Source organism: Pseudopodoces humilis, chromosome 23 (assembly GCF_049639895.1).
Source record: "Pseudopodoces humilis isolate 2021_Gansu_Grassland_sample_001 chromosome 23, ASM4963989v1, whole genome shotgun sequence".
In the NCBI taxonomy this organism is placed as follows: domain Eukaryota; kingdom Metazoa; phylum Chordata; class Aves; order Passeriformes; family Paridae; genus Pseudopodoces; species Pseudopodoces humilis.
Genome location: NC_142222.1, coordinates 2,164,076 through 2,186,738, shown reverse-complemented (window position 1 = coordinate 2,186,738; position 22,663 = coordinate 2,164,076). Strand labels below are relative to the sequence as shown.

At 42.8% G+C, this 22,663-nt stretch overlaps 1 protein-coding gene across 12 annotated transcripts in view; it reads right to left on the bottom strand.

Moving 5' to 3' along the window:
* Positions 1 to 22,663, bottom strand: part of BCAS3 (BCAS3 microtubule associated cell migration factor) — a 300,611-nt gene that overhangs the window by 162,239 nt on the left and 115,709 nt on the right. For 11 of the 12 annotated variants that reach the window (XM_014254998.2, XM_014255000.2, XM_014254995.2 and 8 more), the window contains 3 exons: positions 15,658 to 15,758; positions 12,432 to 12,628; positions 10,935 to 11,032 (listed from right to left, as the gene is read on the bottom strand). In XM_014254998.2, the coding sequence (XP_014110473.1) occupies positions 10,935 to 11,032; positions 12,432 to 12,628; positions 15,658 to 15,758 (396 nt within the window). Of the gene's footprint in view, positions 1 to 6,716; positions 8,720 to 10,934; positions 11,033 to 12,431; positions 12,629 to 15,657; positions 15,759 to 22,663 lie in introns of those variants that run through there. The other variant, XM_014255002.2, reaches the window with a different exon arrangement.

Genomic DNA, 22,663 nt, shown 5'->3' with positions numbered 1-22,663 from the left:
TGGAGATTTCAAATCATACAGCCGTTTAAAAATATATAGAATGTTAAATTAAATGACAAACACGGGACATGTCACCTTTTAGAGGCAGAAATGTAAAACCAAAGCATATGTTCTCCAACTGTATTTGCTTCAGGATCAGCAATATTTTTGTAACCTCATTAGTTTCTTGACTTGGTTTTAAACATGCAAGGATGGATATACAAATAACTTACAGGTCCTCCATGTGATATCCTTGATTATAAGTCAATCTTTACCAGCAAAATAAATTAAGAACTGGAAGTTTAACTCTTGTGGAAGGTGAAGACAATGAAGAAAAATTTCTGCAAGCTGTTAGGGATGAAAGTCCCTCTGTATTTTGAGCTCTGACTCTAAGAGATGAGTGCAAATATCCCATTTACACGCACACCCTGTGGCTCTGTGTGTGTCAAACCATCCCTGGCAGCCCCAGGGCTCAGAGGCAGCGATGGACCCAAGCTCTGGTACCCTGGGCCAGCCTGGCTGTGTGACACAGCCCAGGCTGTAGCTGGCTCCTGGCAGGGCGGGTGTGGGTGCTGGCACCCCGTCCCGTGCAGCAGTGTCACACCAGGGCAGCTCTGTGGCCCGTGGGGAGGTGACAAACCCCACTCCCCAGCACCATTTGGTAGCTGTGCATGGTGCTGCTGCTCTGCACAGCCCAGCCCCACGTCCTCCTGGAAAAGGGGGGCAGCCCCCACCTGCCACCCCCGTGCCAGCTCCGTGTGCCCCCCGTCACGAGCCGTGACCCGGAGCGGGCGTTCGCACTTCACGCCTTGCACAATCCCTCACTCAAGGGTTATTAAAAGGCCATAACTAGGCCAATAAAGCTGGATTTTATTTGTTCACGCACAGCAGTGGGGGAGTGCTGCCTGCTGATGGCACTGAACAAAACATCACACCCCAGTCCAAACTCTTTTTCAACTCCTGCTGCAGAAGTGGATCAGTTTAACAGAGAGCAGGCAGAAATGGTCACATCAGACACAGCTCTACCTTCCCCTCCTCACCCCCATCATGGGGAATATCTGATACCACCTAATGATCACCAGTTAATAATGTCACTGAACCCTGGCCCAGAACATCTTTAAGCTGTGCATCCACCCAAGAACCTGCTTCCATAAGGATGGACTATCTTCCTCTGCAGGAGCTGTAGGACAAGCACAAACCAACTGCAGTATAATTTAACTTTTATTTTTGTCAGCCAGATTCACAAAGTTTCAATCACGTTTCATTGGAGAGAAAGAAAAAAAGCATGAGCCAAACTTTGAAATAAAATCATGAAATAGTGAAGCACTGCTGGCAGTTTGGCTTACTGGGCATCAAAGTTTAAACTTTGCTTTCAACCTCAGTTTTCCAAACACGCTGTCACTCACCATAATATGGGTTAAAAATAAGAGAAAGCAAAGATGAAATGTAAATGATTTAAATGCATGCATATGTTCTTTTGTAAAATGCATAATGCAGCTGCAAGATTTTTCCTCATATTTTGGACACAAATCAAGGGGGAAATGGTTCACTTATGATACAGTGAATTTTTAATCTAACTTCAGTGCTAAAATGTAGCTCCCTGTAAGCATTTCACTGTATACTGGGTGTTGGTTTGCTTTATTTGGGTTTTTTTTTACAACTTAAATACAAACACCAAAACCAAAAGACTACAAGAGCACTTTTTGCTTCTCCAAATTCTTTCATAGCAACTTTATGCTTGTTAAGAATCCACCAGCAACACGAAAACTTTGCAGATGATCTACAGCCATTTACTACATCTGATGTTCAGTCACAAGTAAAGTTATCCTTACTTTTAAAATGTATTTTAAGCGATGGGCAAAAAGTAGAGCAAACAGAAGTTTGCTCAACATTCCTGCTGTAAATAATAGAGGTGAAAATCCCAATTAATGGGGACTGCAAGGAGCTAGCAAGACTTACTGCAACAATGGCTTCTCCTGCTTTTTTGCATCAAGGCAAAATGAAGTAGGTAGCAGTTTCCTGGAGTGGTACAGCCAGGATTCTCTGCAGTGTCCCAAAGCTGCAAGGTGCTACCAATGTGTCGCTTCTCCCACCAACAGCACCGTGACGCGGAGCCGAGGAAACGCAACGCAAAGGCGATGGCAGAAGCAGCTACTAAAACTCCCACTCCTCCAAGCCGTGCCAAAGCCTCACAAATCCAGGAGTTATCCCTCATTCCAGGTGGGCTGTGGGGAGCCAGCTGGGACACAGGGCCAGGCGGGCGAGCCCCGCTCCCGCAGCAGATGTGTGCTCCAGGGACAGCAGCTGTGCCAGAGCCCCCGCGGCCTCCACACGAGGCACAAATGGTTGCCCGCTGCTGCTGGAGGGAAATGTCAGGGAAGAAAGGCTTGGCAAGCCTGGGATTTCAGGAGAGCACGGTCTGCACCCCACCTGACGTGGGGACATGGGATTTTTGATAGGACTATTACAATTGCAGAGCTTATAAAATGTATCTGGAAAGGCTTTTGTGTTGGTTTTGGGATAGGATACGAAGGCCCCAGGAATCCACTCTGAGGCCTTAAATCTGTGGCCAAACTCCAGAAAAACCCATATGTTGTTCATATCAGCACCTTTTGCTTTTCCCTTGCTCCATTTTCCAGGCCTGCACGGAGCAGAGCCTCGGGGCACCAGGGCTCAGGGACCACCTCTCACCTGGAGGACTCCCAGGATAAAGATGCCAATAACCCAAGCCTGTTTTCTGTCTTTTGCTGCCTGTGCCCTGCTCGTTTCCACCTGCACCAGGGGAGCAGCATCAGCAAGCACAGGGAGTGTTTGGTTTCATGTGCTCCCTCAGAGACTCCACATTCCTTGTACCCACACCCACACCTCCTCTCCCTTCAGCCCAGACACCTGGAAAAACGGGAATCTGGCACGCTGGGAAACTCCGGGAATTTTTCAGAATTTTTGGGGATTTTTTCAGGATTTTTTGGGGGCTTTTTCGGGCTTTTTTAAGGGGTTTTTTATGATATTCAGGCCATTTTTTTTTTTTTAGCAGTTTGGAGTGTTTTCAGCCATTTTTTGGGAATTTTTGGGAATTTCTTCTGGAAGGAGGAGAGTCCCAGGTGGGCTGTTCCAAGCAGGAGTAAAAGCTCTGCAGCTGGAGGCTGGAACCTCCAGGACTCTCCTTGAACACCAGAGCAGCTGAGGAGGAGGATGATGACAATCAGGGGTTCCTCTCACCCCGTGCCCCCACTCCCTGCTCTCTGCAGCAGCCACTTGCTGGCACAGCCTTGGCTGTTCCAAATGGAGCTGCAGCAGCAACCAGCACCCAATTCAGCCTGGCCTGTAATAGAAAGTGAAAGTTAAAAGCAATGCAAGCAGCAGATAAAGAACTATTAAAATCTGGCTGGGGTGGTGCCAGGGATGGAGTCCAAGGCAGGAGAGGAGCCACAGCTCCAAGCCAATGGGTATCCCACAGTGGTGGATAATTAAGGAAAACAAAATATTTTCCATCTGTTTCTTTACCCCTTACGTCACCGAGGCAATAAAATATATACACAAGTAAGCACCAACAGGCTGTATTTCAACTTAGTATAAATATTTATTCCCAGCAGAGAACATCTTTACTCCAGCGAGTAGCCAGGGTGAGGAGGCTGTGATTGCAACACCCTCAAGGTATTAAACTCCACCTTAGAGTAGATGAAATGCTTGGCTAATATATCATGCCAAATAGCTCTGTTTTATGTGTCATATCCCCAAATCCACACTTCTGCTCACTCATGCTTATCACACTCTAATGGACAATTGCTAAAACCTGTTCCTTTTGGATTAACAGTGGTGAAAGTAAGTGCTTATGCTGATATTACATTAAATATTACAGCAGGAGGAAGCTGAAAGACAAAAGGAAGGGTCTGCAGAGCCCTGAGGACAAGGGCTGAGGTTCTGGAACACTCCTGAAAAGAGGGGGGGACCTCAAGAGGATCAGAACCAGAATCCTGATGGCTGAAACCCTTAACATCTAACAGAGACTGCAGGCCAAAGTGGCAACAAGAAATAATGAGGCACATGTAGATGTTCTCAAAGCAAATATGGGAAATGGTGAGCAAAAAGTTTAAAAGATAAAGCCTAATTTAGTGAAATCACTAAATAAAAATGTCTCTATTATAAATTGGTTACAAATAAAGCTTTCCCTGAAAAAATACTGACTCCAAAATTCAAATACTCTTCTTTTAACTTGCACATCCATTTTAAGGCCATTTCAAGCAGTCTAGATTAATAGATGAGCTTAGAATATGTTACAAGCTTATAAAAATATAAAGATTTGCAAAATGTTTCCTTTAAGCAGAGTAGGAAAAGAGCAGAAATGTCAATGCACACACTGCCTGCAAATACCAGTGGTGTGTTATTTCTGTGCAATCTCTCAAAACACAAGTACAGACACTGAGGTTTCTGGATCTCTTGTAAGTTTAACAGTAGCTGGGAGCTCTTAGATCTCCAGCTATAATAAATATTGTATCCTACAGGAGCCCATCGGGAATCTCAGCTCATGTGTTGTTCCACAGAAGATTGTGGTGTCAGATATGATTAGAATCAACACTTCCCACTTATTCAGAGCTTTAAAGCTACCTACACACAGCATTAACAACTGTTAATGAAAGATAATTAAGAGGCACATAAGAATCTCGTATTAAGAATGAGTTTTTGTTAACTAGCGCAAAATACCCAGGATAATAAGATTATTTTTTTCCCCCTAAATAAACCGAAGGCATTTCTGTGCTTGCACCATGCTCTAGCCCAGTGCAGTTTTCAGCTGATATGAACTGAAGGTGGCTTCCCCAGCTGGAAGTTAGTAGCTCACACTTGAGCAGTGAGACGCTGCAGAGGCTGCACTAATGGAGCCCTGTACACGCGTCAGGCAGGTTGTGTGACACGAGAACAACTGTCTGGGAGCAGCAGCACTGTGCCAGTGACCATTATCGGGGCCCCTGGGGGCCCCACTGCAACGTATCTTCCTGTGTGAAGAAAAACCCCATTCCCCTGGATTTGATTACAATGCTGGGGAGGTCACAGTTCAGCTCTCAGGGACAACAACAGAGATTTTTTTGGCTGGGCCAAAAATCACACGGGGGAAGTGAACAAGGAGAGCAGCACCTCCAGGAACCTCAACTGCTTAAAGTCAAGTTCCACCCAACACAGCAGGGTCTAGAAATTGCTGCTTTTTGATTTTCACTTGCATCAGTAAATCAGAAGCATGCAGCACCAGTTTTTAAAGCTGATGAAGTCTTGGTTTCAAACACAACCATCTTAGAAGAGATTAATTGCTTCGCTCACTGTCAGACTGCTCAACTGTACCAGAGGCAAACTGGGCTGAGGAGTCTCTTCTGTCCCTTGCAGGGTAAAGCTACCCCACATCACCACATTGTGCTGTGGGGAGTGAGCTGCCACCTCCAGAACTGACTAAACCACCCACAATCATCACAGGGTGGAAAATTAAATCAGTATCTAATGATTCTGCTGTCTTTCACTCCCTGCTGCCATGCCTGTCCTCTCCAGTGTACTTCTCCTGCCTCCAGAAAACACCCACCAGTGTTTCAAGACATTAATGCTACTCCATGTATCCCTGCAGCTGAGTCTTTTCCCAGTCCAGGCAATGATCCAGCAGCAAGTGCCCAGTCAGTAGTGTCAGGTCATTTCAATTTCTCCTCACATCTCCCCAGTCTATAGGGCATAGCTGCTTCTAGATGTAATCATGTACACCGCATTGGCATCTTGGAGCCTGTTGGAGTCAGTTCTGTCTTAAGGCTCTGTTCAAAAATCATCAGATAACATTTTCTCAAATTAGATGAAATAAATCAAGTTGAAAACATTCTAAGTAGCAGAATCTTGCATTACGCAGCTCATGCACAGACACACACTTTGCCAGGCAGATGAGCTGGATAGAGGGAGCAGAGCACATGTGAGGAAACAGATACCTGAGGTATTCCACATGCTGTCACTAGTCAGGGAATAATGCATAAAATGTTATGCAAATAGGTAACATAATAAGCATTTTAAACAGATATATTAACAGGATCAGCATAGAAGTTATTCCAGTAACTTCAGCATAGGCTGACAAGACAAATAACTACAAACCAAGCAGTGCTGGGTCGGTGTTTTTGTGTTACTGAACAGGTGATGCCCCCAAAGAGCAGCTTGTTCTCTGCCCGTTATTAAAACCTCTCAATTGCTGTGAAGAACAGCCCAGGGGCCAAACCCTTTCCTTGCCTTCAAAGCTCAGCATTATCCTCTGCAGCCCTGAGTGCAATCTCTATCTGCCACAACAAACCACCTTTATCCCATGCAGGTAATTACAGGTTCAGGTCAAGGACTGCAGCCCGGATTGATTTCACCTCCCTGCAGCCCCGGCTGGCTCCACTCAAGCAGGGCAGCTCGAGCAGACACCAGAGCTCCTGGAATGGGAGCCCAGCCCTGGCTCAGCCTGGCATTTATTGCCTGTGGCAGCAGGGACAGCCTGGGAATTCACAATGTTGGTGACTTCATCTGCCAGCTGCATTCACACATCTTTACTACCTGAATAACTGATCTGCCTGCTCCGAGGCAGCACTTTGTGGTGTACAGCTTTTGGGAATAAATATTTGATCGTGCCTACAACAGAAAGGAACTCAGATGGTTTAAGGTGTGACAGCAGAAGTGTTTATTAAATTGCAGGTGAGAGCATTGCTGGACAGTAAAAATCTGTCCCGTGGTCGCTGCCTCACAGGTGTGGTGATGAACAATAAAAGGACAACTCCCTCCCCCATAAAGCCCCAGTCAATTCTTCTGTTCATCAAACCCTCTGCAGGCAGAGCTCTCTGTCCATGACCAGCCAGTCACACACAAAAGAAAGGGAAGTACTAAATTACAAGCTGATTTTAAGTGGGCATTGATTGAAGTAACCAGAAGTGAGCTTAGTATTGTCAGAGTTTTATACAACAGTAATAAACAATCTTCATTAAAAAATGATGTGTGTGTGTCCCTGAGCACAGCACTCACCAGGTTTCAGTTGAGAACATTAAGGTTCACCCCACCCCACAAACAACTAATGAGGAAAAGAATCCTCAGGATCTTTTTCTTCTACAAATTAATTTTATTTGTTAAATAATGCCATTCACTGAAATCCTTCTCACTCAATTTCTGCATTTATTCTAGGCAATAAAGAAACAGATTTATGATTCTATTCTGTGATCTCCTCCCAGCAGGAATGGAAGAGGTTGATGCAAAAAAAGAGATCAGACAATTCCTCTGTCAATGTTCTCATCCTCCACTAGCAACGCAACCAACTCATTACTTGGCTGATGGATAAGTGTCCAAAACCTCTTTGTGTGAGGGAATAAACAAGGTTTCCATAGACAGACTCACAGATGCAGCCACTTCTCTTAAATGAGCAGGACTGAGTCACTGAGTGCACACCTGAGTCACTGAGCACACCTGGGCTGCAGCTGAAGGGAAACACTCGTGTGCACACTCAGTGCAGCACTCTGAGCAAACTCACTGACCAGCAACTGCTGCAAAATCCTTTCCCTACAGCTTTTCTAGCTCTGAAAGCTCAGAGTTGACTGTGCAGATATCCTAACCTGCCTACACCCCTAATTTCTACATCATTCATTGTTCAGAGAGTTGTACCAGGTTTGGGTTTTCAGCTATGGAATACATATGATGTATGTCATTACTCCACAGGTTATAGGATGAAAATTCAGAGAGGTGCCTGGACTCTCTAAGGTTTCTCTTTCATTTCTGGGCTCATAAATAGAACCTGGCTTATTAAGATTTAACCCACCTGTGTCAAAGCCAAGCCACAGCCTGAGCACACCTTTGGGGAGGAGGGACAAACACCCTCTGCTTGCTGCACACAGTGAGCAGCTCTTACCTGTGCAGTGGTTCTGCTGCTGCATTATCACCAATAATAATTCCTTCCTGCTTCACAAAGATTTAAACCCATTGCTGTCCCCCTTTAACATTTCCAACTGCCAGTCTGGAATAGCATCTGGAATTACAGTGCATTTAATCCTTGAGGGTATATTCTCTCTATGATGCATATGACTAAAATATGTGCATTGAGGGACAAATGTCCAGTAGCTTTAGGTGACTGAACTTTTGAAAACTTTTCTTGAAAAAATAAACCAGAGAAGAGTGTCTTAGGAGAATTTTGAGTTGAGAGAACCATATTGTAATATGCATTTTTAAAATATATCCAAGTAATCTTTACAGATTCAGCCATCCACCTTGAGAATGCCATTGCAAATTTTCACTATTGATAACAGCATTACAGTTCTGCACTTTTTAAATGAAGACTTTTGCAAGTGATCTTATGAGATTGTCCTTAGCACACCCCAGTTTTACAGACACATGAGGAAATCCATGCTTTAAAAAACCACACAAACTGCTTATTAAATGCAACACCAACGGGGGAGAAGGGAGGAAGCTATTGAGGATAATGGGAAGGATAATGGGAGATGATAAACATGTACTTGGAGTCTTTTGATAGGAAGGAGAAGTGATGAGTCAGATAAGCAGAGGCGCCACACGGGTTGGATCTCCAAGCAACAGGCAATCAAACCTCCAGATAAGCATCTTCATAAAGTGCAACAGGCTCCAGTGCAGGGGCACAGCTGAACAATCACTTCCTGGTTCAGCTCAGGCAGGAAAAATTTATGACCTACTTAAAAATCCTTCAAACCTAAAAATGTCTTTTCCATAAAGAACATCAGCCGTGTAGGGCATGCTGTGGGAAGAGCAGGAAATGAGAATACTTGAAGTGGTGGACTGGAACACAAAAACCCAGTGCTGTACATGAGTGGTATTAAAACCAAACCCTTCCCCATCCACAGCTGAGATTAATGGAGTTTTCTGCACATCTCAGAGGTGGGAAGAGAAGAAAATAAGCATAAAATACTCTTCTTTCCATTGCTGGGCCATTGCTGTTACAAGAGCAGTTTAAGATCCCAAAAAACAGTGTATATATTTTCCTGGTGTCTCCTTTACTCTCCAACAATTCACACCCTTAAACCATCACACAGTTTAGAATTTGAACCCCTAAGTTCTGCATGGGAAAGAATGAGCATCAGGCAATACAAAAACTGCAAAGAGATGCTAAAATCCCTGAATCAAAAATCAATTCCAACCCAACCCTTCTGGTTGAAGTAAATAAAATACTGCCATCAGCATGTCCCTAACAAAACCCATGTATTGTTTACATGAAACTTATGAGGTGTTATAACCAAACTGAGTTACTGCTGTACAGTAAATATATTTCCAGTGTCCTAACAATGTATACAATGGATTTTGGCAATTTTAACATGGACACACATGTTAAAGGCATTACAAATGAGGCTTCATCACAGTCACATGAGTCAGTTCATATTAAAGCCCCATCCACACCTCAGAAAAGGTTGTTCAGCAACTTTTGAGGCTGAGCAACTCAAGAGGCACAGTCCTGTGTGTTCATTGTTTCTGTTGTAGATGGAGTAACACAGCTTTAGGAAGTGCTACAGTTATAGAATGGTCACATTTCAGAATTACAGGTGAAGGCACTGGTCCTACACAGGAGGGAGAAATCCCCACCCTGCTAATGCTGATATCTCTCTCTGGATCAGCTGATAGTGAGGCACAGCTCTGCCATTAATCACTCTGAATCTCAAGTGTCACATACACAGCCTGAAGCACTCATGTGATTCCAACTTGGAACCTTTTAGGAGCAATAAGCATAGATGAACTAGGGAAAAAAAAATCATAACTGATGCATTAATATTTTCTTCTGTATCGAACAATTATTTTCAAAATTACTTTGCCATGTAGTAAAACAAACAAAATTCCCTTTCAGTAACCAGCACCAGATGTTTGTCTAAGCCCAACAGGAATTAATTTAACAACTTTTAAATATTTGAAAATGGAATTTATAAGGACAATTCTCAATATCCAAAGTAAATGTGGTTACTATTGAACTCTGTTATAAACACATATATGAAATATCCTGTAATACCCAAATAAATTCATTTGGCAAACAATGAAGTATCTTGGACTCAGCATTTATATCAAACAGCAAACAGAGTCTGAAACAGGAGCTTTTATTTTAACTCTCTTTAAACCAACCTTCAGAAACCCATTTCTGTATGTGTTACAGTCTCTTTTTACAGTTTAACCTCAATCCAATCAGGAGCCTCCAGGGATTTTCAAATCGCTAAAGATTAAAATCCTCTCCGACTTGACTGTTTGACTAATGCTGTGTGTTTAATAATTCTACTTGTGAGAGATTTTATTTGACAAAATCCTGCTGTGTGGACCCCTCAGACGCTGTACAGCTGCACTGGAACATAAAGCTCTGCTGCTGCCCTTGTTTCTTTAGACAGGCTATTCCCCAGCACTGAGAGGAAAAGAGAACTTTATAGTACATCTATTACTCTGTTGATATTAACACAACCACTGTGGTATTAAATCTACACACTCTTTTCAGAGCAGAGCAGTGAAAATGTGCCTATTACACAAACATTAGATAAACTCTCCTGTTGTCCTGACTGTTCACAGAAATCTATTACATTTATGATTACATTTCAATGAAAGCTACTTTATAAATGACATGGAACTGTAATATTCTATGCTTTAGGCATTCATTAATAAAAGCATTTCAGTGTTAGTATTTGTAAATGTTCTGCTTTTTAGTTTAGGCAGTTTTTAGCATTCTATAGCTCATGTTAAACTTTACATAAATAGTGTGTCCAGATCTTACCACAATGCTGTGACTTCACATTCGAGGGGTAAGAGGGGCAAGGGGGGGGAAAAAATCATCATCATGGCAGGACTGAGTATTTGTATGAGACAGCACTTACCCTGTGGTGCAGAAAATCAGGACAACCTTGATGGCAACGATTAGTACACATGTTACCAGCCAAAACAAAAGACCAGATTGATGAATATGAAACAGAAAGTGAGGATGTTCTTACCTGAAGTAGCGTCGATGACCGTGGAGACGCCGCGCCGGTCGGCCGCGGGCCGCGGTGACCCCGGCATGCTGACGGGCTCCGAGCGCACCGGCTGGATCCTGGCAACCACACAATTCACACAGTGAACCAGGCTGGGAAAGAACTTGAAGATCATCAAGTCCAACCTACGACCTGACACCTCCTCATCAACTAAACTACAGCACTGAGTGCCTTGTCCAGTCTGTTTTTAAGCATGTCCAGGGAGGGTGACTCCACCTCCTCCCTGGGTCGACAATTCACAGTCACCACCTTGCCACGCTCAGCAGGGCCCAATCCCACCAGAATCACCTGGGACAAGCAGCAATTTAATTGTGAAATGGCTTAAAAGCTGTTGGAAACTTCTGTTTTCCCTCTCTTGGTGCAGCTGAGATTGCACCCAGAGACTGGGACAAAGTGGGTATTCCCAAAGGATGGCTCAGATGGGAGCTCTCAGGAAGCCTCAAAGGAAAACGCTCACCCTACCCAAACCTGGCTAAAAAGCCTCCACTGCTCTCCTCAACAGCAACATTTTAAAGATCCATTTGTAATTGTTGATTCCTTTTGTAACACAGATCTGTATTATTTCTTTTTATTTCTGCTTTCTTTCTGCACATGAATACATATATATATTAAAAAATAAATTTGGCAGCCATATCCTTACTCATGGCAGTAATTACACACAAGGAGAAATCACACATTTCAAACCCATGCATTTCCAGTCCAAGGACAATCTGCCCATTTTGATGTGATTAATCATATCATCCTTCTCTCTTGCTTTACTTCTGAGAGTTTCAGACACAGTCCCAAACAATCCAAGTCCCTAAAACAGAACTTTGGACTTCAAATCACATGCAGAGTCAGGAGCGTGGAAACTTTTTAAATCTGGAGTTACTGGGCAGGACACAAACACTTGGAGCATAAATCTCTTCTACAAATCACCAGTAAATGTAAACCCAGTTACCTTTGCTCTTCCTTCCCTTCCCTAAGCATACCCCCTGCCCCCAATTCCAAATCAGCTCATCTCCAAAAACCAGTTGAATTAAATATATGGAAAAGAATAACAAGGAAGGAAAAAAATGAGTGGGGAAAAAAATAAAACAAGGGAGGAAATAAGCATTTCAGGAGTTCACTTACTGTTCCAACACGCTGACCACTGTCTAAATTCATGGCATGAAGCCACTCACATCCGAGAGAACAAATTTATTAAGCAACACAGAAAGTGTGAAAGGCAAGAGGACACTGAGCGAGGCCACCAGACTTTGTGCTACCTTTCCCTGTCATGTGCCCAAGAAGGGGCAGCAAAAGGAATCTGAGTTGCTTGGCCTGGACAGATTCTTCTCGTTGGTGAGCCACACATTCTTCCAAGACTCTGCTCTGGACAAGCCTGATAAAAACCGTGACACGTCCTACACACGTGGCAGGAGGCAAATTCTGCACACAACAAATGTGAGTCAGCTGGGAAATGGGTTTTATTTTTACCTGAGGCTGTTGAGATCGAGATCATCTGTGTCAAAGTCCAGGAGAGGCTGCGGGGTGTCGCTGGGCCCGTGCGACTGCAGCACGGAGGAGCTGGAGGAGATGACGGTGGTTTGGCCTGAGGGGTGGATGGTTTTGAACTGGAACTGAGGGCCCATCCACAGGCGTCGATGAGGCCCAGTGTGAGTCACGATTTCCACCTGTGGGAAGGGGATATGGGCAATGATTAACACAGAGCTGCAGCTTCATATAATGAATGGTTCCTTCAGTACGCTGGGCTCCTGGAATCCTGCTGCTCTTGAGTGAAAAGGGTGTTCTGAGCCAGAGTGTTTGGAGGAATGTTTAACAAGGGGAAATTGGGGATGTCTCTGCCAGAGAATGGATGCTTTAGCCAAAGACAAGAGCCCATTGCAGAGACTGGAAAGCTCATGTACAACCATCCTCAGGACACTGGACTCCAGTCCTTAAATTGTTCTGAAGATCAGCGCTTCATCCTGGCCACCACTTCACCTGATCCTGTTCTTTCCTCCCCTTGCCATGATGGAATACACCCCAAAACTCAAATGCTGTGACCAACAGGGAACACATTTTTGCCTGAATCTGCATGGAGCAGAGAGAGGAACCAAGAGCCCACATCCCCCAGACATCCCCCATACCGAGCAGTGCGAGGGAAGTGAGGGAAGAGCTTGTCCCAGCTTTGTGCAAGTTCACAGCTTAAACTGCTTCCCATGGATACAGTGAGAGCTGGACTGCAAATCACAGCTCCTAATCCTGTTGGCACGTGTGAGGAAAGGCTGGGACGGAGCATCTTGTGGGAAGTACAAGATCCATAACCCAGAGCGATGGGAAGAGTGCTGGGATGAGCCCAGGTCACGCTCAGCACAGGAACACAACCATGGATGTGCCACACACAGGGTCCACACAAACACATCCACTGAACCAAAATTCTGACAATTCAACGGAAGTAGGATGTTTGTGATCAGGAAAACTGTAAATAAAAGGGTAAACAAAGCATACAACTTCTGTAATCAAGAGAATAGAATCATTAAGGCTGTAAAGATCATGCAATACAAGACTAAAAATCAAAAAGTGTTTTTAAAGATCAGAAAAAGGAAAGACAAAATGAAAATATTAAGCTCTGGCGAACTCATACTTTTAAAATAGAAAGTAGACTATGAAGTTCCTATCAATTTCTGCTGAAACAACAATCAGCTTCACAGCAGAAATTTAAGTTAGTGAGGGAATTAATTAAAACAGATTTTTGTATAGATGTATACTAGTAGAGATTCTCATTCTTTAGGAAGCAGCTTGAAACCCTGGATGATGCCAGTTCTCTGCTAATGTCAGACAACAACCACAGCCTATGCAGCTCTATTTCCATCTTTGCATTTAGCTCAGCCTAACTCAGCTTGGCTGCAGTCGCTTCTGAGGCAAGTAGCTTTTATGTAGCAGCATAAATTAGGCCACAGATAAAGTAATCTGTGTATTTTAAGCTTGAAACCATCAGTGTCACAGAGCCGAGAGGTAAACAGATGCCTCTGCAATTTTACTGAGGCTATGGCCAGATGTTCCTATTCACTCCCCTGTTGTGTGCAGGACAAACATATTGTATCTACTTCCCACTGACAGCACACATTACCCACTGTTCTAATTGAAAAGTTGAAGTGAAGGGCGGTGTTTTTTCACTGCTTGCTGTTACTGTTGATAACAACACTTTAATTTTGAAAAACATCCTTGCACTTTAGGCTTAATCTGAAGTGGCTTGCTCGGGGAGCGCCAGCGTCGCCGTGCTCCAAGGGCTCTCATCACTTCTGCTCTCAGCAGGAATTAAACATTCCAGGAGCATTCTCGGAATTATCTGTGTTCTGTGACATCACTTGGGATTTTTTTTCCCCTTTATAAATATATTTACTCTTCTAGAGGGATGGATGTGGTGAAGTTTGAGCAGTCTAAGTTCTGTTGACATCTTATATCTTCCAAGAACTAGTAATAAACAGACATAATGTAAGTTTAGCATAATCTCAATTTTTTCTGATGTTTCAACAGTACAATAAGGAAATACTTCCAAACAGTCCTGGAGAGGTGGAAAACTACATGTGAAATCTGCTCCCAATGAGCTCAGATACAATTCCTGTTGACTCCTTGATTGAGAAGTTTCATCATCTTTGTGCTCTGAGAAATCAGACACAGCACAAACAAATGAGACACCTCAATGTGCAGCCACATCTGAAACCTCAGACAGGTAAATGAATTCACATGACTGGATTCCCCAGTGAATGCTCCTCCTGGACAGGTCCATGTGGAAACCTAACCTCTCATTTCAGGAAAAGGCTGTGTATGATTTATTCACCAGTGGGAGAAGCAAATCCCATCCATAAATATTTCATATTTATGCCATACACCCCAGCAACACATTTAATGCATCACTCTCATAACAACATTGTTCTTAAACCAGAGGAAACCCACCTAATTTGTCAGGGTGAATTCCATGGATCAGGTACCTTGTAATTGCTTTGGCAAATCCAGAGCATTTGTAAATTTAATTTATTTATTTAACTCTAACCTTTCATTTCTAACAGGCACTAATTCTCAGTGTATTATTCATGACCTACATTCTTACACTGAGGTTCTGTTTTGAGCCAACTGGTCAAGTATTTACCGAGTTCTTACAGAGAAGCTTCATTGACTGAGACAAAGCAAGATTGGATAACAAGGCAAAGATTTCACCTCATATAAAAATCCTCCACCAAGCATGATAATTCTAAAGCAATACAGTATTTATTTCTGGCCATAAGTCACAGGAATTCTCAGTAGGAAATGATAACCAGGGAAGGAGGGAAGTAAACCAGCTACTGCCCCACTTTTATGGTCAAATGCAGGGAGTCCCATGTCACCACACAAAAGGCACCATCATTCTGCCAACTTCCTTCATCCCTGTCCAAAAAGGACCATGCAGGAGAAAAAGGGAGGCAGGTCACTTGGCTGTTGCCAGCTGAAACTTCCCACTTCATCCTGAGCTTCCCAGGGATGTGATTGTGTCAGGAAGGTTGGGGCTTTATCTGGTTTGGGACCATCAGATCCATACCCACACTGAGGAGTGGAGTCAGTTTTACACACAGCAACACCCTGGCTGTTGGAAGTTTATTTCCCACTTGGAGGAAAGTTGTGAGTTTTCCTTCCAGTGGCTCCCACTGCTGTTTTCCTGACCTGGAAGCCCCCCAGAGCATACCTGTGACAGCCACTCCTCATCCTCCTGCCCGCTGTGGTCGGAGGCCAAGCTGTCATAGGACTCGTGCCGGGTGATGGGCCCAGGGCTCCCCGGTGGCACCACTGGAAAAAAACCCACAAAACACAAATCAGATTTATTGTTAAATGCTTCATTTAAAAGAAAAAAGCTTTTTTAATAATTTAATGGCACGACAATGTATGTTTTCCTAAATCTGTGACAACAAATTTTCTAGAAGCACAGAAAGAACTCAAATATCGATAATCAAATATTGATATCAAATACTTCATTGATTAAAAGGATGAAAATATTCCTGCTTTTTGTCTTGGATGTATCCATACAGCCACCAGGGTAACCCACTGACTCTTCCTCTTTTAACCTGAAGTTCTTAAAATACCAAAGTATTTTTATGTTCCCACATTTTATAATCACTCAAAGTTTTTAAAAGTTTTTAAAAACTATATTATTGCAGGGTTGACTTTTATGTGTCAAGCTTCCAACCACAACAAATTTTTACAGCCATGTAGTAAAGCCCCAATAATTGGAGTTTTAATGGCAAAGCAGACACAATGGTAGCCATAAATACAGAATGGCGCCTCTGTAAAGTAAATAGCTTTGCATAAATCCATACACTTTATGGAATAAAGGGGTTTCCATCCTGTGTTGTGTGTGTCAGTACCTGAAGCTACTGAGTCATTTCTCACACCTCTGGAACACAGAGTGTCCATATTCTCAAACCTGCAACGTCCCATATTCAGCTCAGGGCCCAACTTACTCCAGAATTATTCCAAATGCCAGAAAAATTAGGACATATTCTTACAAAGGATGCTTAGGTTGGATATTAGGAACAATTTCTTCATTGATAAAGAATGGTCAAGCAATGGAAGAGGCTGCCCAGGGAAGTGGCAGAGTCACCTGGAAGGGTTCAAACAACGAGCAGAGATGGCATCTCATGGTATGGTTTAGTGGGCATGGGTTGGACTTGATGGTTTTGGAAGTCTTTTCCAACCTTAACGATTCTGTGCTTCTATAATTAAGCACCGAGATTTTCCCATGGGATATATTTGGAAGAAATTTCTCCCTGTGAGGGTGGGGAGCACCTGGCACAGGGTGCCCAGAGAAGATGTGGCTGTCACATCCCTGGAAGTGTTCCAGGACAGGCTGGACAGAGCTTGGAGCAGCCTGGGATAGTGGGAGGTGTCCCTGCCCATGGCAGGGGTGGAATAAAAGACCTTAAAGGTCTCTCCCAACCCAAACCATCCTGTGATCCCATGATCTGCCATTTTCCCTGCAATCCCCAGTCTGTGCCGGGGCACACCCACGCCTCAACAGCCCCAGGTGTAATTTCAGCTCTGTGTCTCCATCAGTTTTCAGACAATACAGAAACGACCTCCATCTGCTTCCTTACATCCATGACAGACTTAATTCCATAACTGAGGGACGTGTCTGTCTAGTACAAACTCCTGTTAAAGAACACACACACCTTCCTGAGGATCCACAGTACAATCTGAATATGAAATCACAGCACCCACTTCTCTTCCTCAAAGTTTATACATGAAACCAAAGAAACCATTATTTTGACCCATTTTGCTGTTGCCATGCTCCCCACATCTCCTGGCTCACTGCTCTGAATCCTCCTGCCTGTTTTGGAGAGCACAGCTGATCAACTGCAGGCTTTCCTGTTATTGAACTCCCTAACAAACTTCATGGCTCCAGCAGATGGTTTTGCTTTCAAACCAACAGGAACTTTATGGACTGATCTGAATTTTTTTTGTTCTTTCTATCCCAGAGGCAGCTACCAGAGCTGTCAAGATTAGGGAAGCTGCAAAAACACAGCCCAGGGAGCAGCAACCCCCCTGCTTGGTCACTGTATTTCTCCCTTGGGGAGTACTTTTACATTTTACTGGAGATTCAAGATGGCTTTACAGTGAGAAAGAAATTTGAAAAAACAACTAAAAAGCTGAACAAATTATTCCTTTTGGTGCTACACTGGAAACCTTTCCCTGAGGAGTCACAGGTCCTGTGCTTCTGCGCAACTTCCGAGCGCAGCATTAACTCTTTCCAGCCAGGAGTGACGAAATGCTGAATTCCATGGAAAAGCTCTGCCTGAGAGTTCACCAGCAGGGCAGCAGTGATAAAGCCTCAGCTGAGGTCAGCCCTCAGTCATTCATTTGGCTGTTTAATAAAGCAGCATTTCTGTGCCACACCTACCACAAAAGCAGTTCTGAGGGGCTGGCTGGGATGGGGGATCCCAGCTCACCACTGGTCCTACTCCCACCATTCCCAGTGGGAATGTGCAGTGTGCTGGGAGAAGTGACCTTACAAGACACGTGATCCTTGCTGGAGATCTGCCATTGCTGTGCTGCTTGCTGCACATGCACATATGGGCACATTTTTCCAAGGTAAGAATGCCCTTGAAGTTGTAGGAACAAGCACGGTGTAAAAACACAAATCCCCCTTTTTCTCCATTTCTGGGTCACACACACCTCTCACATCGGTATCAAGTTCCAAGATCAGATTAATTTAACCCTGGGAGGACATTTCCAGGAATCTGGGCTCAGGAGTAATCTTTTATCTTCCAGCTTAATTCTTTGAAAATCTGAATTCACACTGTAAATTACAACAGACTCTCACCCATCAGTGAGGTTATTCTGATGCTGCCAACACAGAGTATTTAAAATTTCTGAAGAATTTCCCAACCATGCAGGATAACAAATAATAAAATTCCAATTCTTGCAAAGCTTTTCAGCAAGTTTTTTTTACTGGTTCTCCTGCAATTTATCTTTCATTGGGAAAAGTCACAAATGGAGCAGACACAGAGCAGGAGCAAGAAGGCCTCGGCTGCACAGAGATATTTTTTACTGCAATTGCGGGTGGTTTGTACCTTCCTAAAATAATCAGGTCAATGCCTTGTGTCTGAGCTATGCTAACTTTTAACTTTTTCTGTTCTCACACAAACATCTGGAACAAACACATCAAATATCAGACTGCAACTGAGTTTGTTTCATCTAGAAATACACAAACACAAAGTGAAAAAGTACAAAAAAATAAGTGCTTATTAAAAATCTAAGGTGAGAATTAAAGCATACAACTTCTGTCTGTGCAATATGACAGGACATGAGTTTCAACAGTCTGCTTAAGGCAAATCAATCCAAAAATAACCATTCAAGGATACTTCTGAAAAACTGGACTGATACCTATAGCAAAAATCAGAGTTTTGCCATCAGTATTTGGCAAGGGGCAAGAAGGATCTTGGAGCTGTTCAAAAGTAATAATGGCACCTTTACCCTCTGTCCTCCTTCAAGGGCAAAGTTGACAGCCTCCCTTGTCTGCACTGACAGGATTGATGTTACCATTATATTGAAGGAAGATTGTATCTGGAAAAAAAACACATTGCAAATGAAATTATTTGTGTGATAATTGTTAGTGCCAGGAAAACTGCACAGAAGGGATTGTGGAGACACAAGTGTCAACACAAGCCAAGGCAAAGGCTGAAATACAGCAGAGCTGATATTTCTCTGGAATTCCAGGACCTGATTCACACAGTTCCATTAATAAGTATGAAAAAAAAACCCCTAACTGTTTAGAAACTTCTCCATGATATTTACTGACAAGTAAAGAAAATAAACAATTTGTATTAATCTCGAATAATTTGCATAGATGTTCCTGCCACGTGAGCAAGACCTAGATAAATACACATTGGAGGAATATTGGAATTAACACGCAGTGGTTTTGCTCATGGATGGGCTAATTATACAATAAATACCTAAAGCTAAGACAAATCTTCCTTCAAAGATTATAAATTGTCATCTTTCAGCAGCATAAAAGTGTTGGAACAAAGAACCACTACAGTTCAATTGTAGTGTGTGCACTTATGGCTTTAATTTGGGAACAATAAATCATTAGTTTTACTTAGTTCTGTGTACTTCTTGAACCAAAAGGTTTTAATTTTCTCATTTATAGAAATAAGCTTTGCACAATTCAATTTAATTGAGAGTTACAAATGAAATTCCCAATGTGCTCTTCTCTAAGGGCTGGATGTTTGTCCAAATTAAGAGCAAACAAAGGCATCTGAGCACCACAAAGCCTCTTTGCTTGGTGCTGCCTTCCATGCACATGCCTGCAAACACCCAGAGAGCTTGCCTTTTCCATCTCTATAATTATAATTTAATATAATTAACATTTATAATGTCAAATCAGTTTCTAAAATGCAGTAGGAACAGGACAATGTACTCTTAACTAACCCCTTCAGTCTCCAGTGATGTCTGTGGTGAAGAGGCACACAGGATAAAAATGATTTATTCCTTGTTTTCATAAAAACCCCTCCCTAACACCTGATTTTGATGCTTTTTCTCTGGTTCCTGAGTTACATCTAGGTGGTGTAGAGATCTGGTGTAGAGACCTGATTGTCAACAAACTTCAGGGGTCCTCGTGCTGGAGTTCAGCTCCACAATTTGAATTATTTCCTTCATGCATTTATTCCAATGTGATGGTTCTGGTTCAGGTCACCACGGAGCCACCCCAAATTCACCGCACTCACCTTTCTCCCCTGTTATTGATGTGATCTCAGCTCTGTCAGGGCTTGGTTTTGGTGTCTCACAGCTGTGTAGTTCACGTCCAGCACATGTTTTGTGGGTTTGTGGGTGCTCTGTGCCTCTGGCTCTACCTCTGCTCAAGTGTGACAACAAAGCAAAGGCCAGGATTTCATTTTGGCAGAACCCTCACAGCCATGTTAACAATAAACCATTTGTAGGCTGGAGATATGCTCGATGTAATTTTTCCTGTGGCTGCACGATACTGAGCAAAGTTCTGGTTTTAATGCAGTTTTCAGCTAGTAAACTCCTACAGGAGCATGGCATGCAAATTAAAATATCCTCCTTTACTCAAAACTACTCCCTGCCCACTTTTTTTCCTGTTAGGACTTTCTGAGATTCTCAAATGCATAAATATAATAAAATTAAGCTAAAAAAGGGCTATAAAGCAGGAGTTTAGCCAGAGTGTCAGCTATTTCACACCACAAATTGATTAGAGCTGCATTCATTCATTATTTGTGTAGTGTCCACAGTTTATTAGGTACTTTATGGACCATCCACTCTCTGTATCAGCACTTTAATAAAGACATAGGTAGGTCTGTAATTAGGAGAGGAATTCTGCTTAGATTTTTTTTTTTTTTTGATGACTTTGCTCCTTTCTCACACTGGTCTGACAGTCTGCAGCCTGGATTTTTTCCCCAAGGAAAAATTGGAATACATTCCCTGTACTTAATTTCATCTTCCATCTCCAAAGTTCTCTTAGGAGGCCAGTCAAGAACGATGCACTTTTAAATCTGTGCAGAGCTAGAACCTGATACTATTCACAGGATGGAGCACCTTAAAGCTGCTCAACACTCAGACTGTGAGCAGACAATCAGTTCGGCACCACAACAGAATAAATATATTCTTTTCTGAGTTAAAGAATAATTTCAACTGCACAAAGCCACGGTGAAATCCATCTGATGGCCATCTTTAAAGAATTATGGAAGAGGTAACTATTTCTATAATTCACTGACTTCAAAAGTATGTTTGACATTATTGTCGGGAAAATTATGTTAACCATGGATTACTGTTACAATCAAAGTATGTAGTGAGAAGTCAAGAGGCTTAGTAGTAAATTTTCAAAGCGGTGCGTGGGGATTTACCCGTTTGACTCCCATTAACGGCAATGGGAGGCGCGCGGCGAAATCCCCGCACGCCGCTTTGAAAACTGACCCCTGCGTGCTCACGGACCTTGCTCTAAGGACTTCCAGATGACCATGCAGGGGGAGGAAAGAACCATTTCAGCATGTGCCCTTGTTCATTATTGTTGTTTGTACACATCTGAAAGTGTTTGAGTTGCTGTGCCAGCGCTGTTTCCAGCGGCTGGTTTATAAAGCGCAGATCAGGGTGGGTGAATTGTGCCTGAGCTGGCGAAGCTGTGCACAGGCCCAGGTGTGTCCCTGCATCACAACCTCAACAGGCACATTCCCAGCAGCCAAAGCACCTTACAGAGTTCATCTTTATCTCTGTTATTTCACAAATATTTCGAGTTACTCCACTGCTCACACCATGATGCATCTGCCCCACTCCTATTTACCCCAACCACTCAGTGCTCAGCCAGAAATTCAATTTACTTCCTTTAACACTCAGTCCTGCTTCTCACAGGGAGCAGAAGGTGCAGGCTACAGTTTTAGGGAAACGTAGTTTTTCCTAAAAAAAAAATACCATGTACTCAGTTTCATTAGAAACACGTTTTCTGGAAGGGGAAGGGGAGGCAGATTAACCTGCAATCTGTCATGCCTCCAAGTGCAAGAAGCAAACTTGAAAATTCCATTTTCACCATTTGTGACTCTTCCCAGGAAAACCCAAACACATTCTGTGTGAGAAATGCCTGCTTGGAATCTGTTTTCTCCAGGAATATTGTAACCTCAGTCATAAAAAATACATATAAATATATATATATGCACTTATAACATATATATTTAAGATCTGCAACAGTTTTAAATGCAGTAAAAAATTCCAAATTCTAAATCATAAAAATTCTTCAAGAATATATTTTACCAGTATCACTTACATGCTCATACAGATACCTGCATTTCCATGTAATATATAGAGAGAATACCTGAGTTAAAATAAACACTTGAAAATTAAATCTCTGAAATTCTAAAACTCATTTTCCTGCATAGGAAAATCTAAAACTTATTTCCCTCTTCAAAATTTCAAGGAATTATAAATTTTTCACCAAGGATATGGATTTTTACAGGACATCTGCACAACTCCTTCGAGACCACTGATAAAGAGTCCCAGGAAGTTATTTTAAGAAGTATTTTGCATTCTTTCATTATATGGTTATAATAAATTAAAACTTAATGAAAACGATTCACGGACTTGAGGCAACATTGGGAAGAAAGAATAAAATGGCAAAGTGGGAATCTAGAAAATGGATTCTCTGGCACTCTGATTTTGCAGTTTTAAGCCTGGAACACTCAACTGAC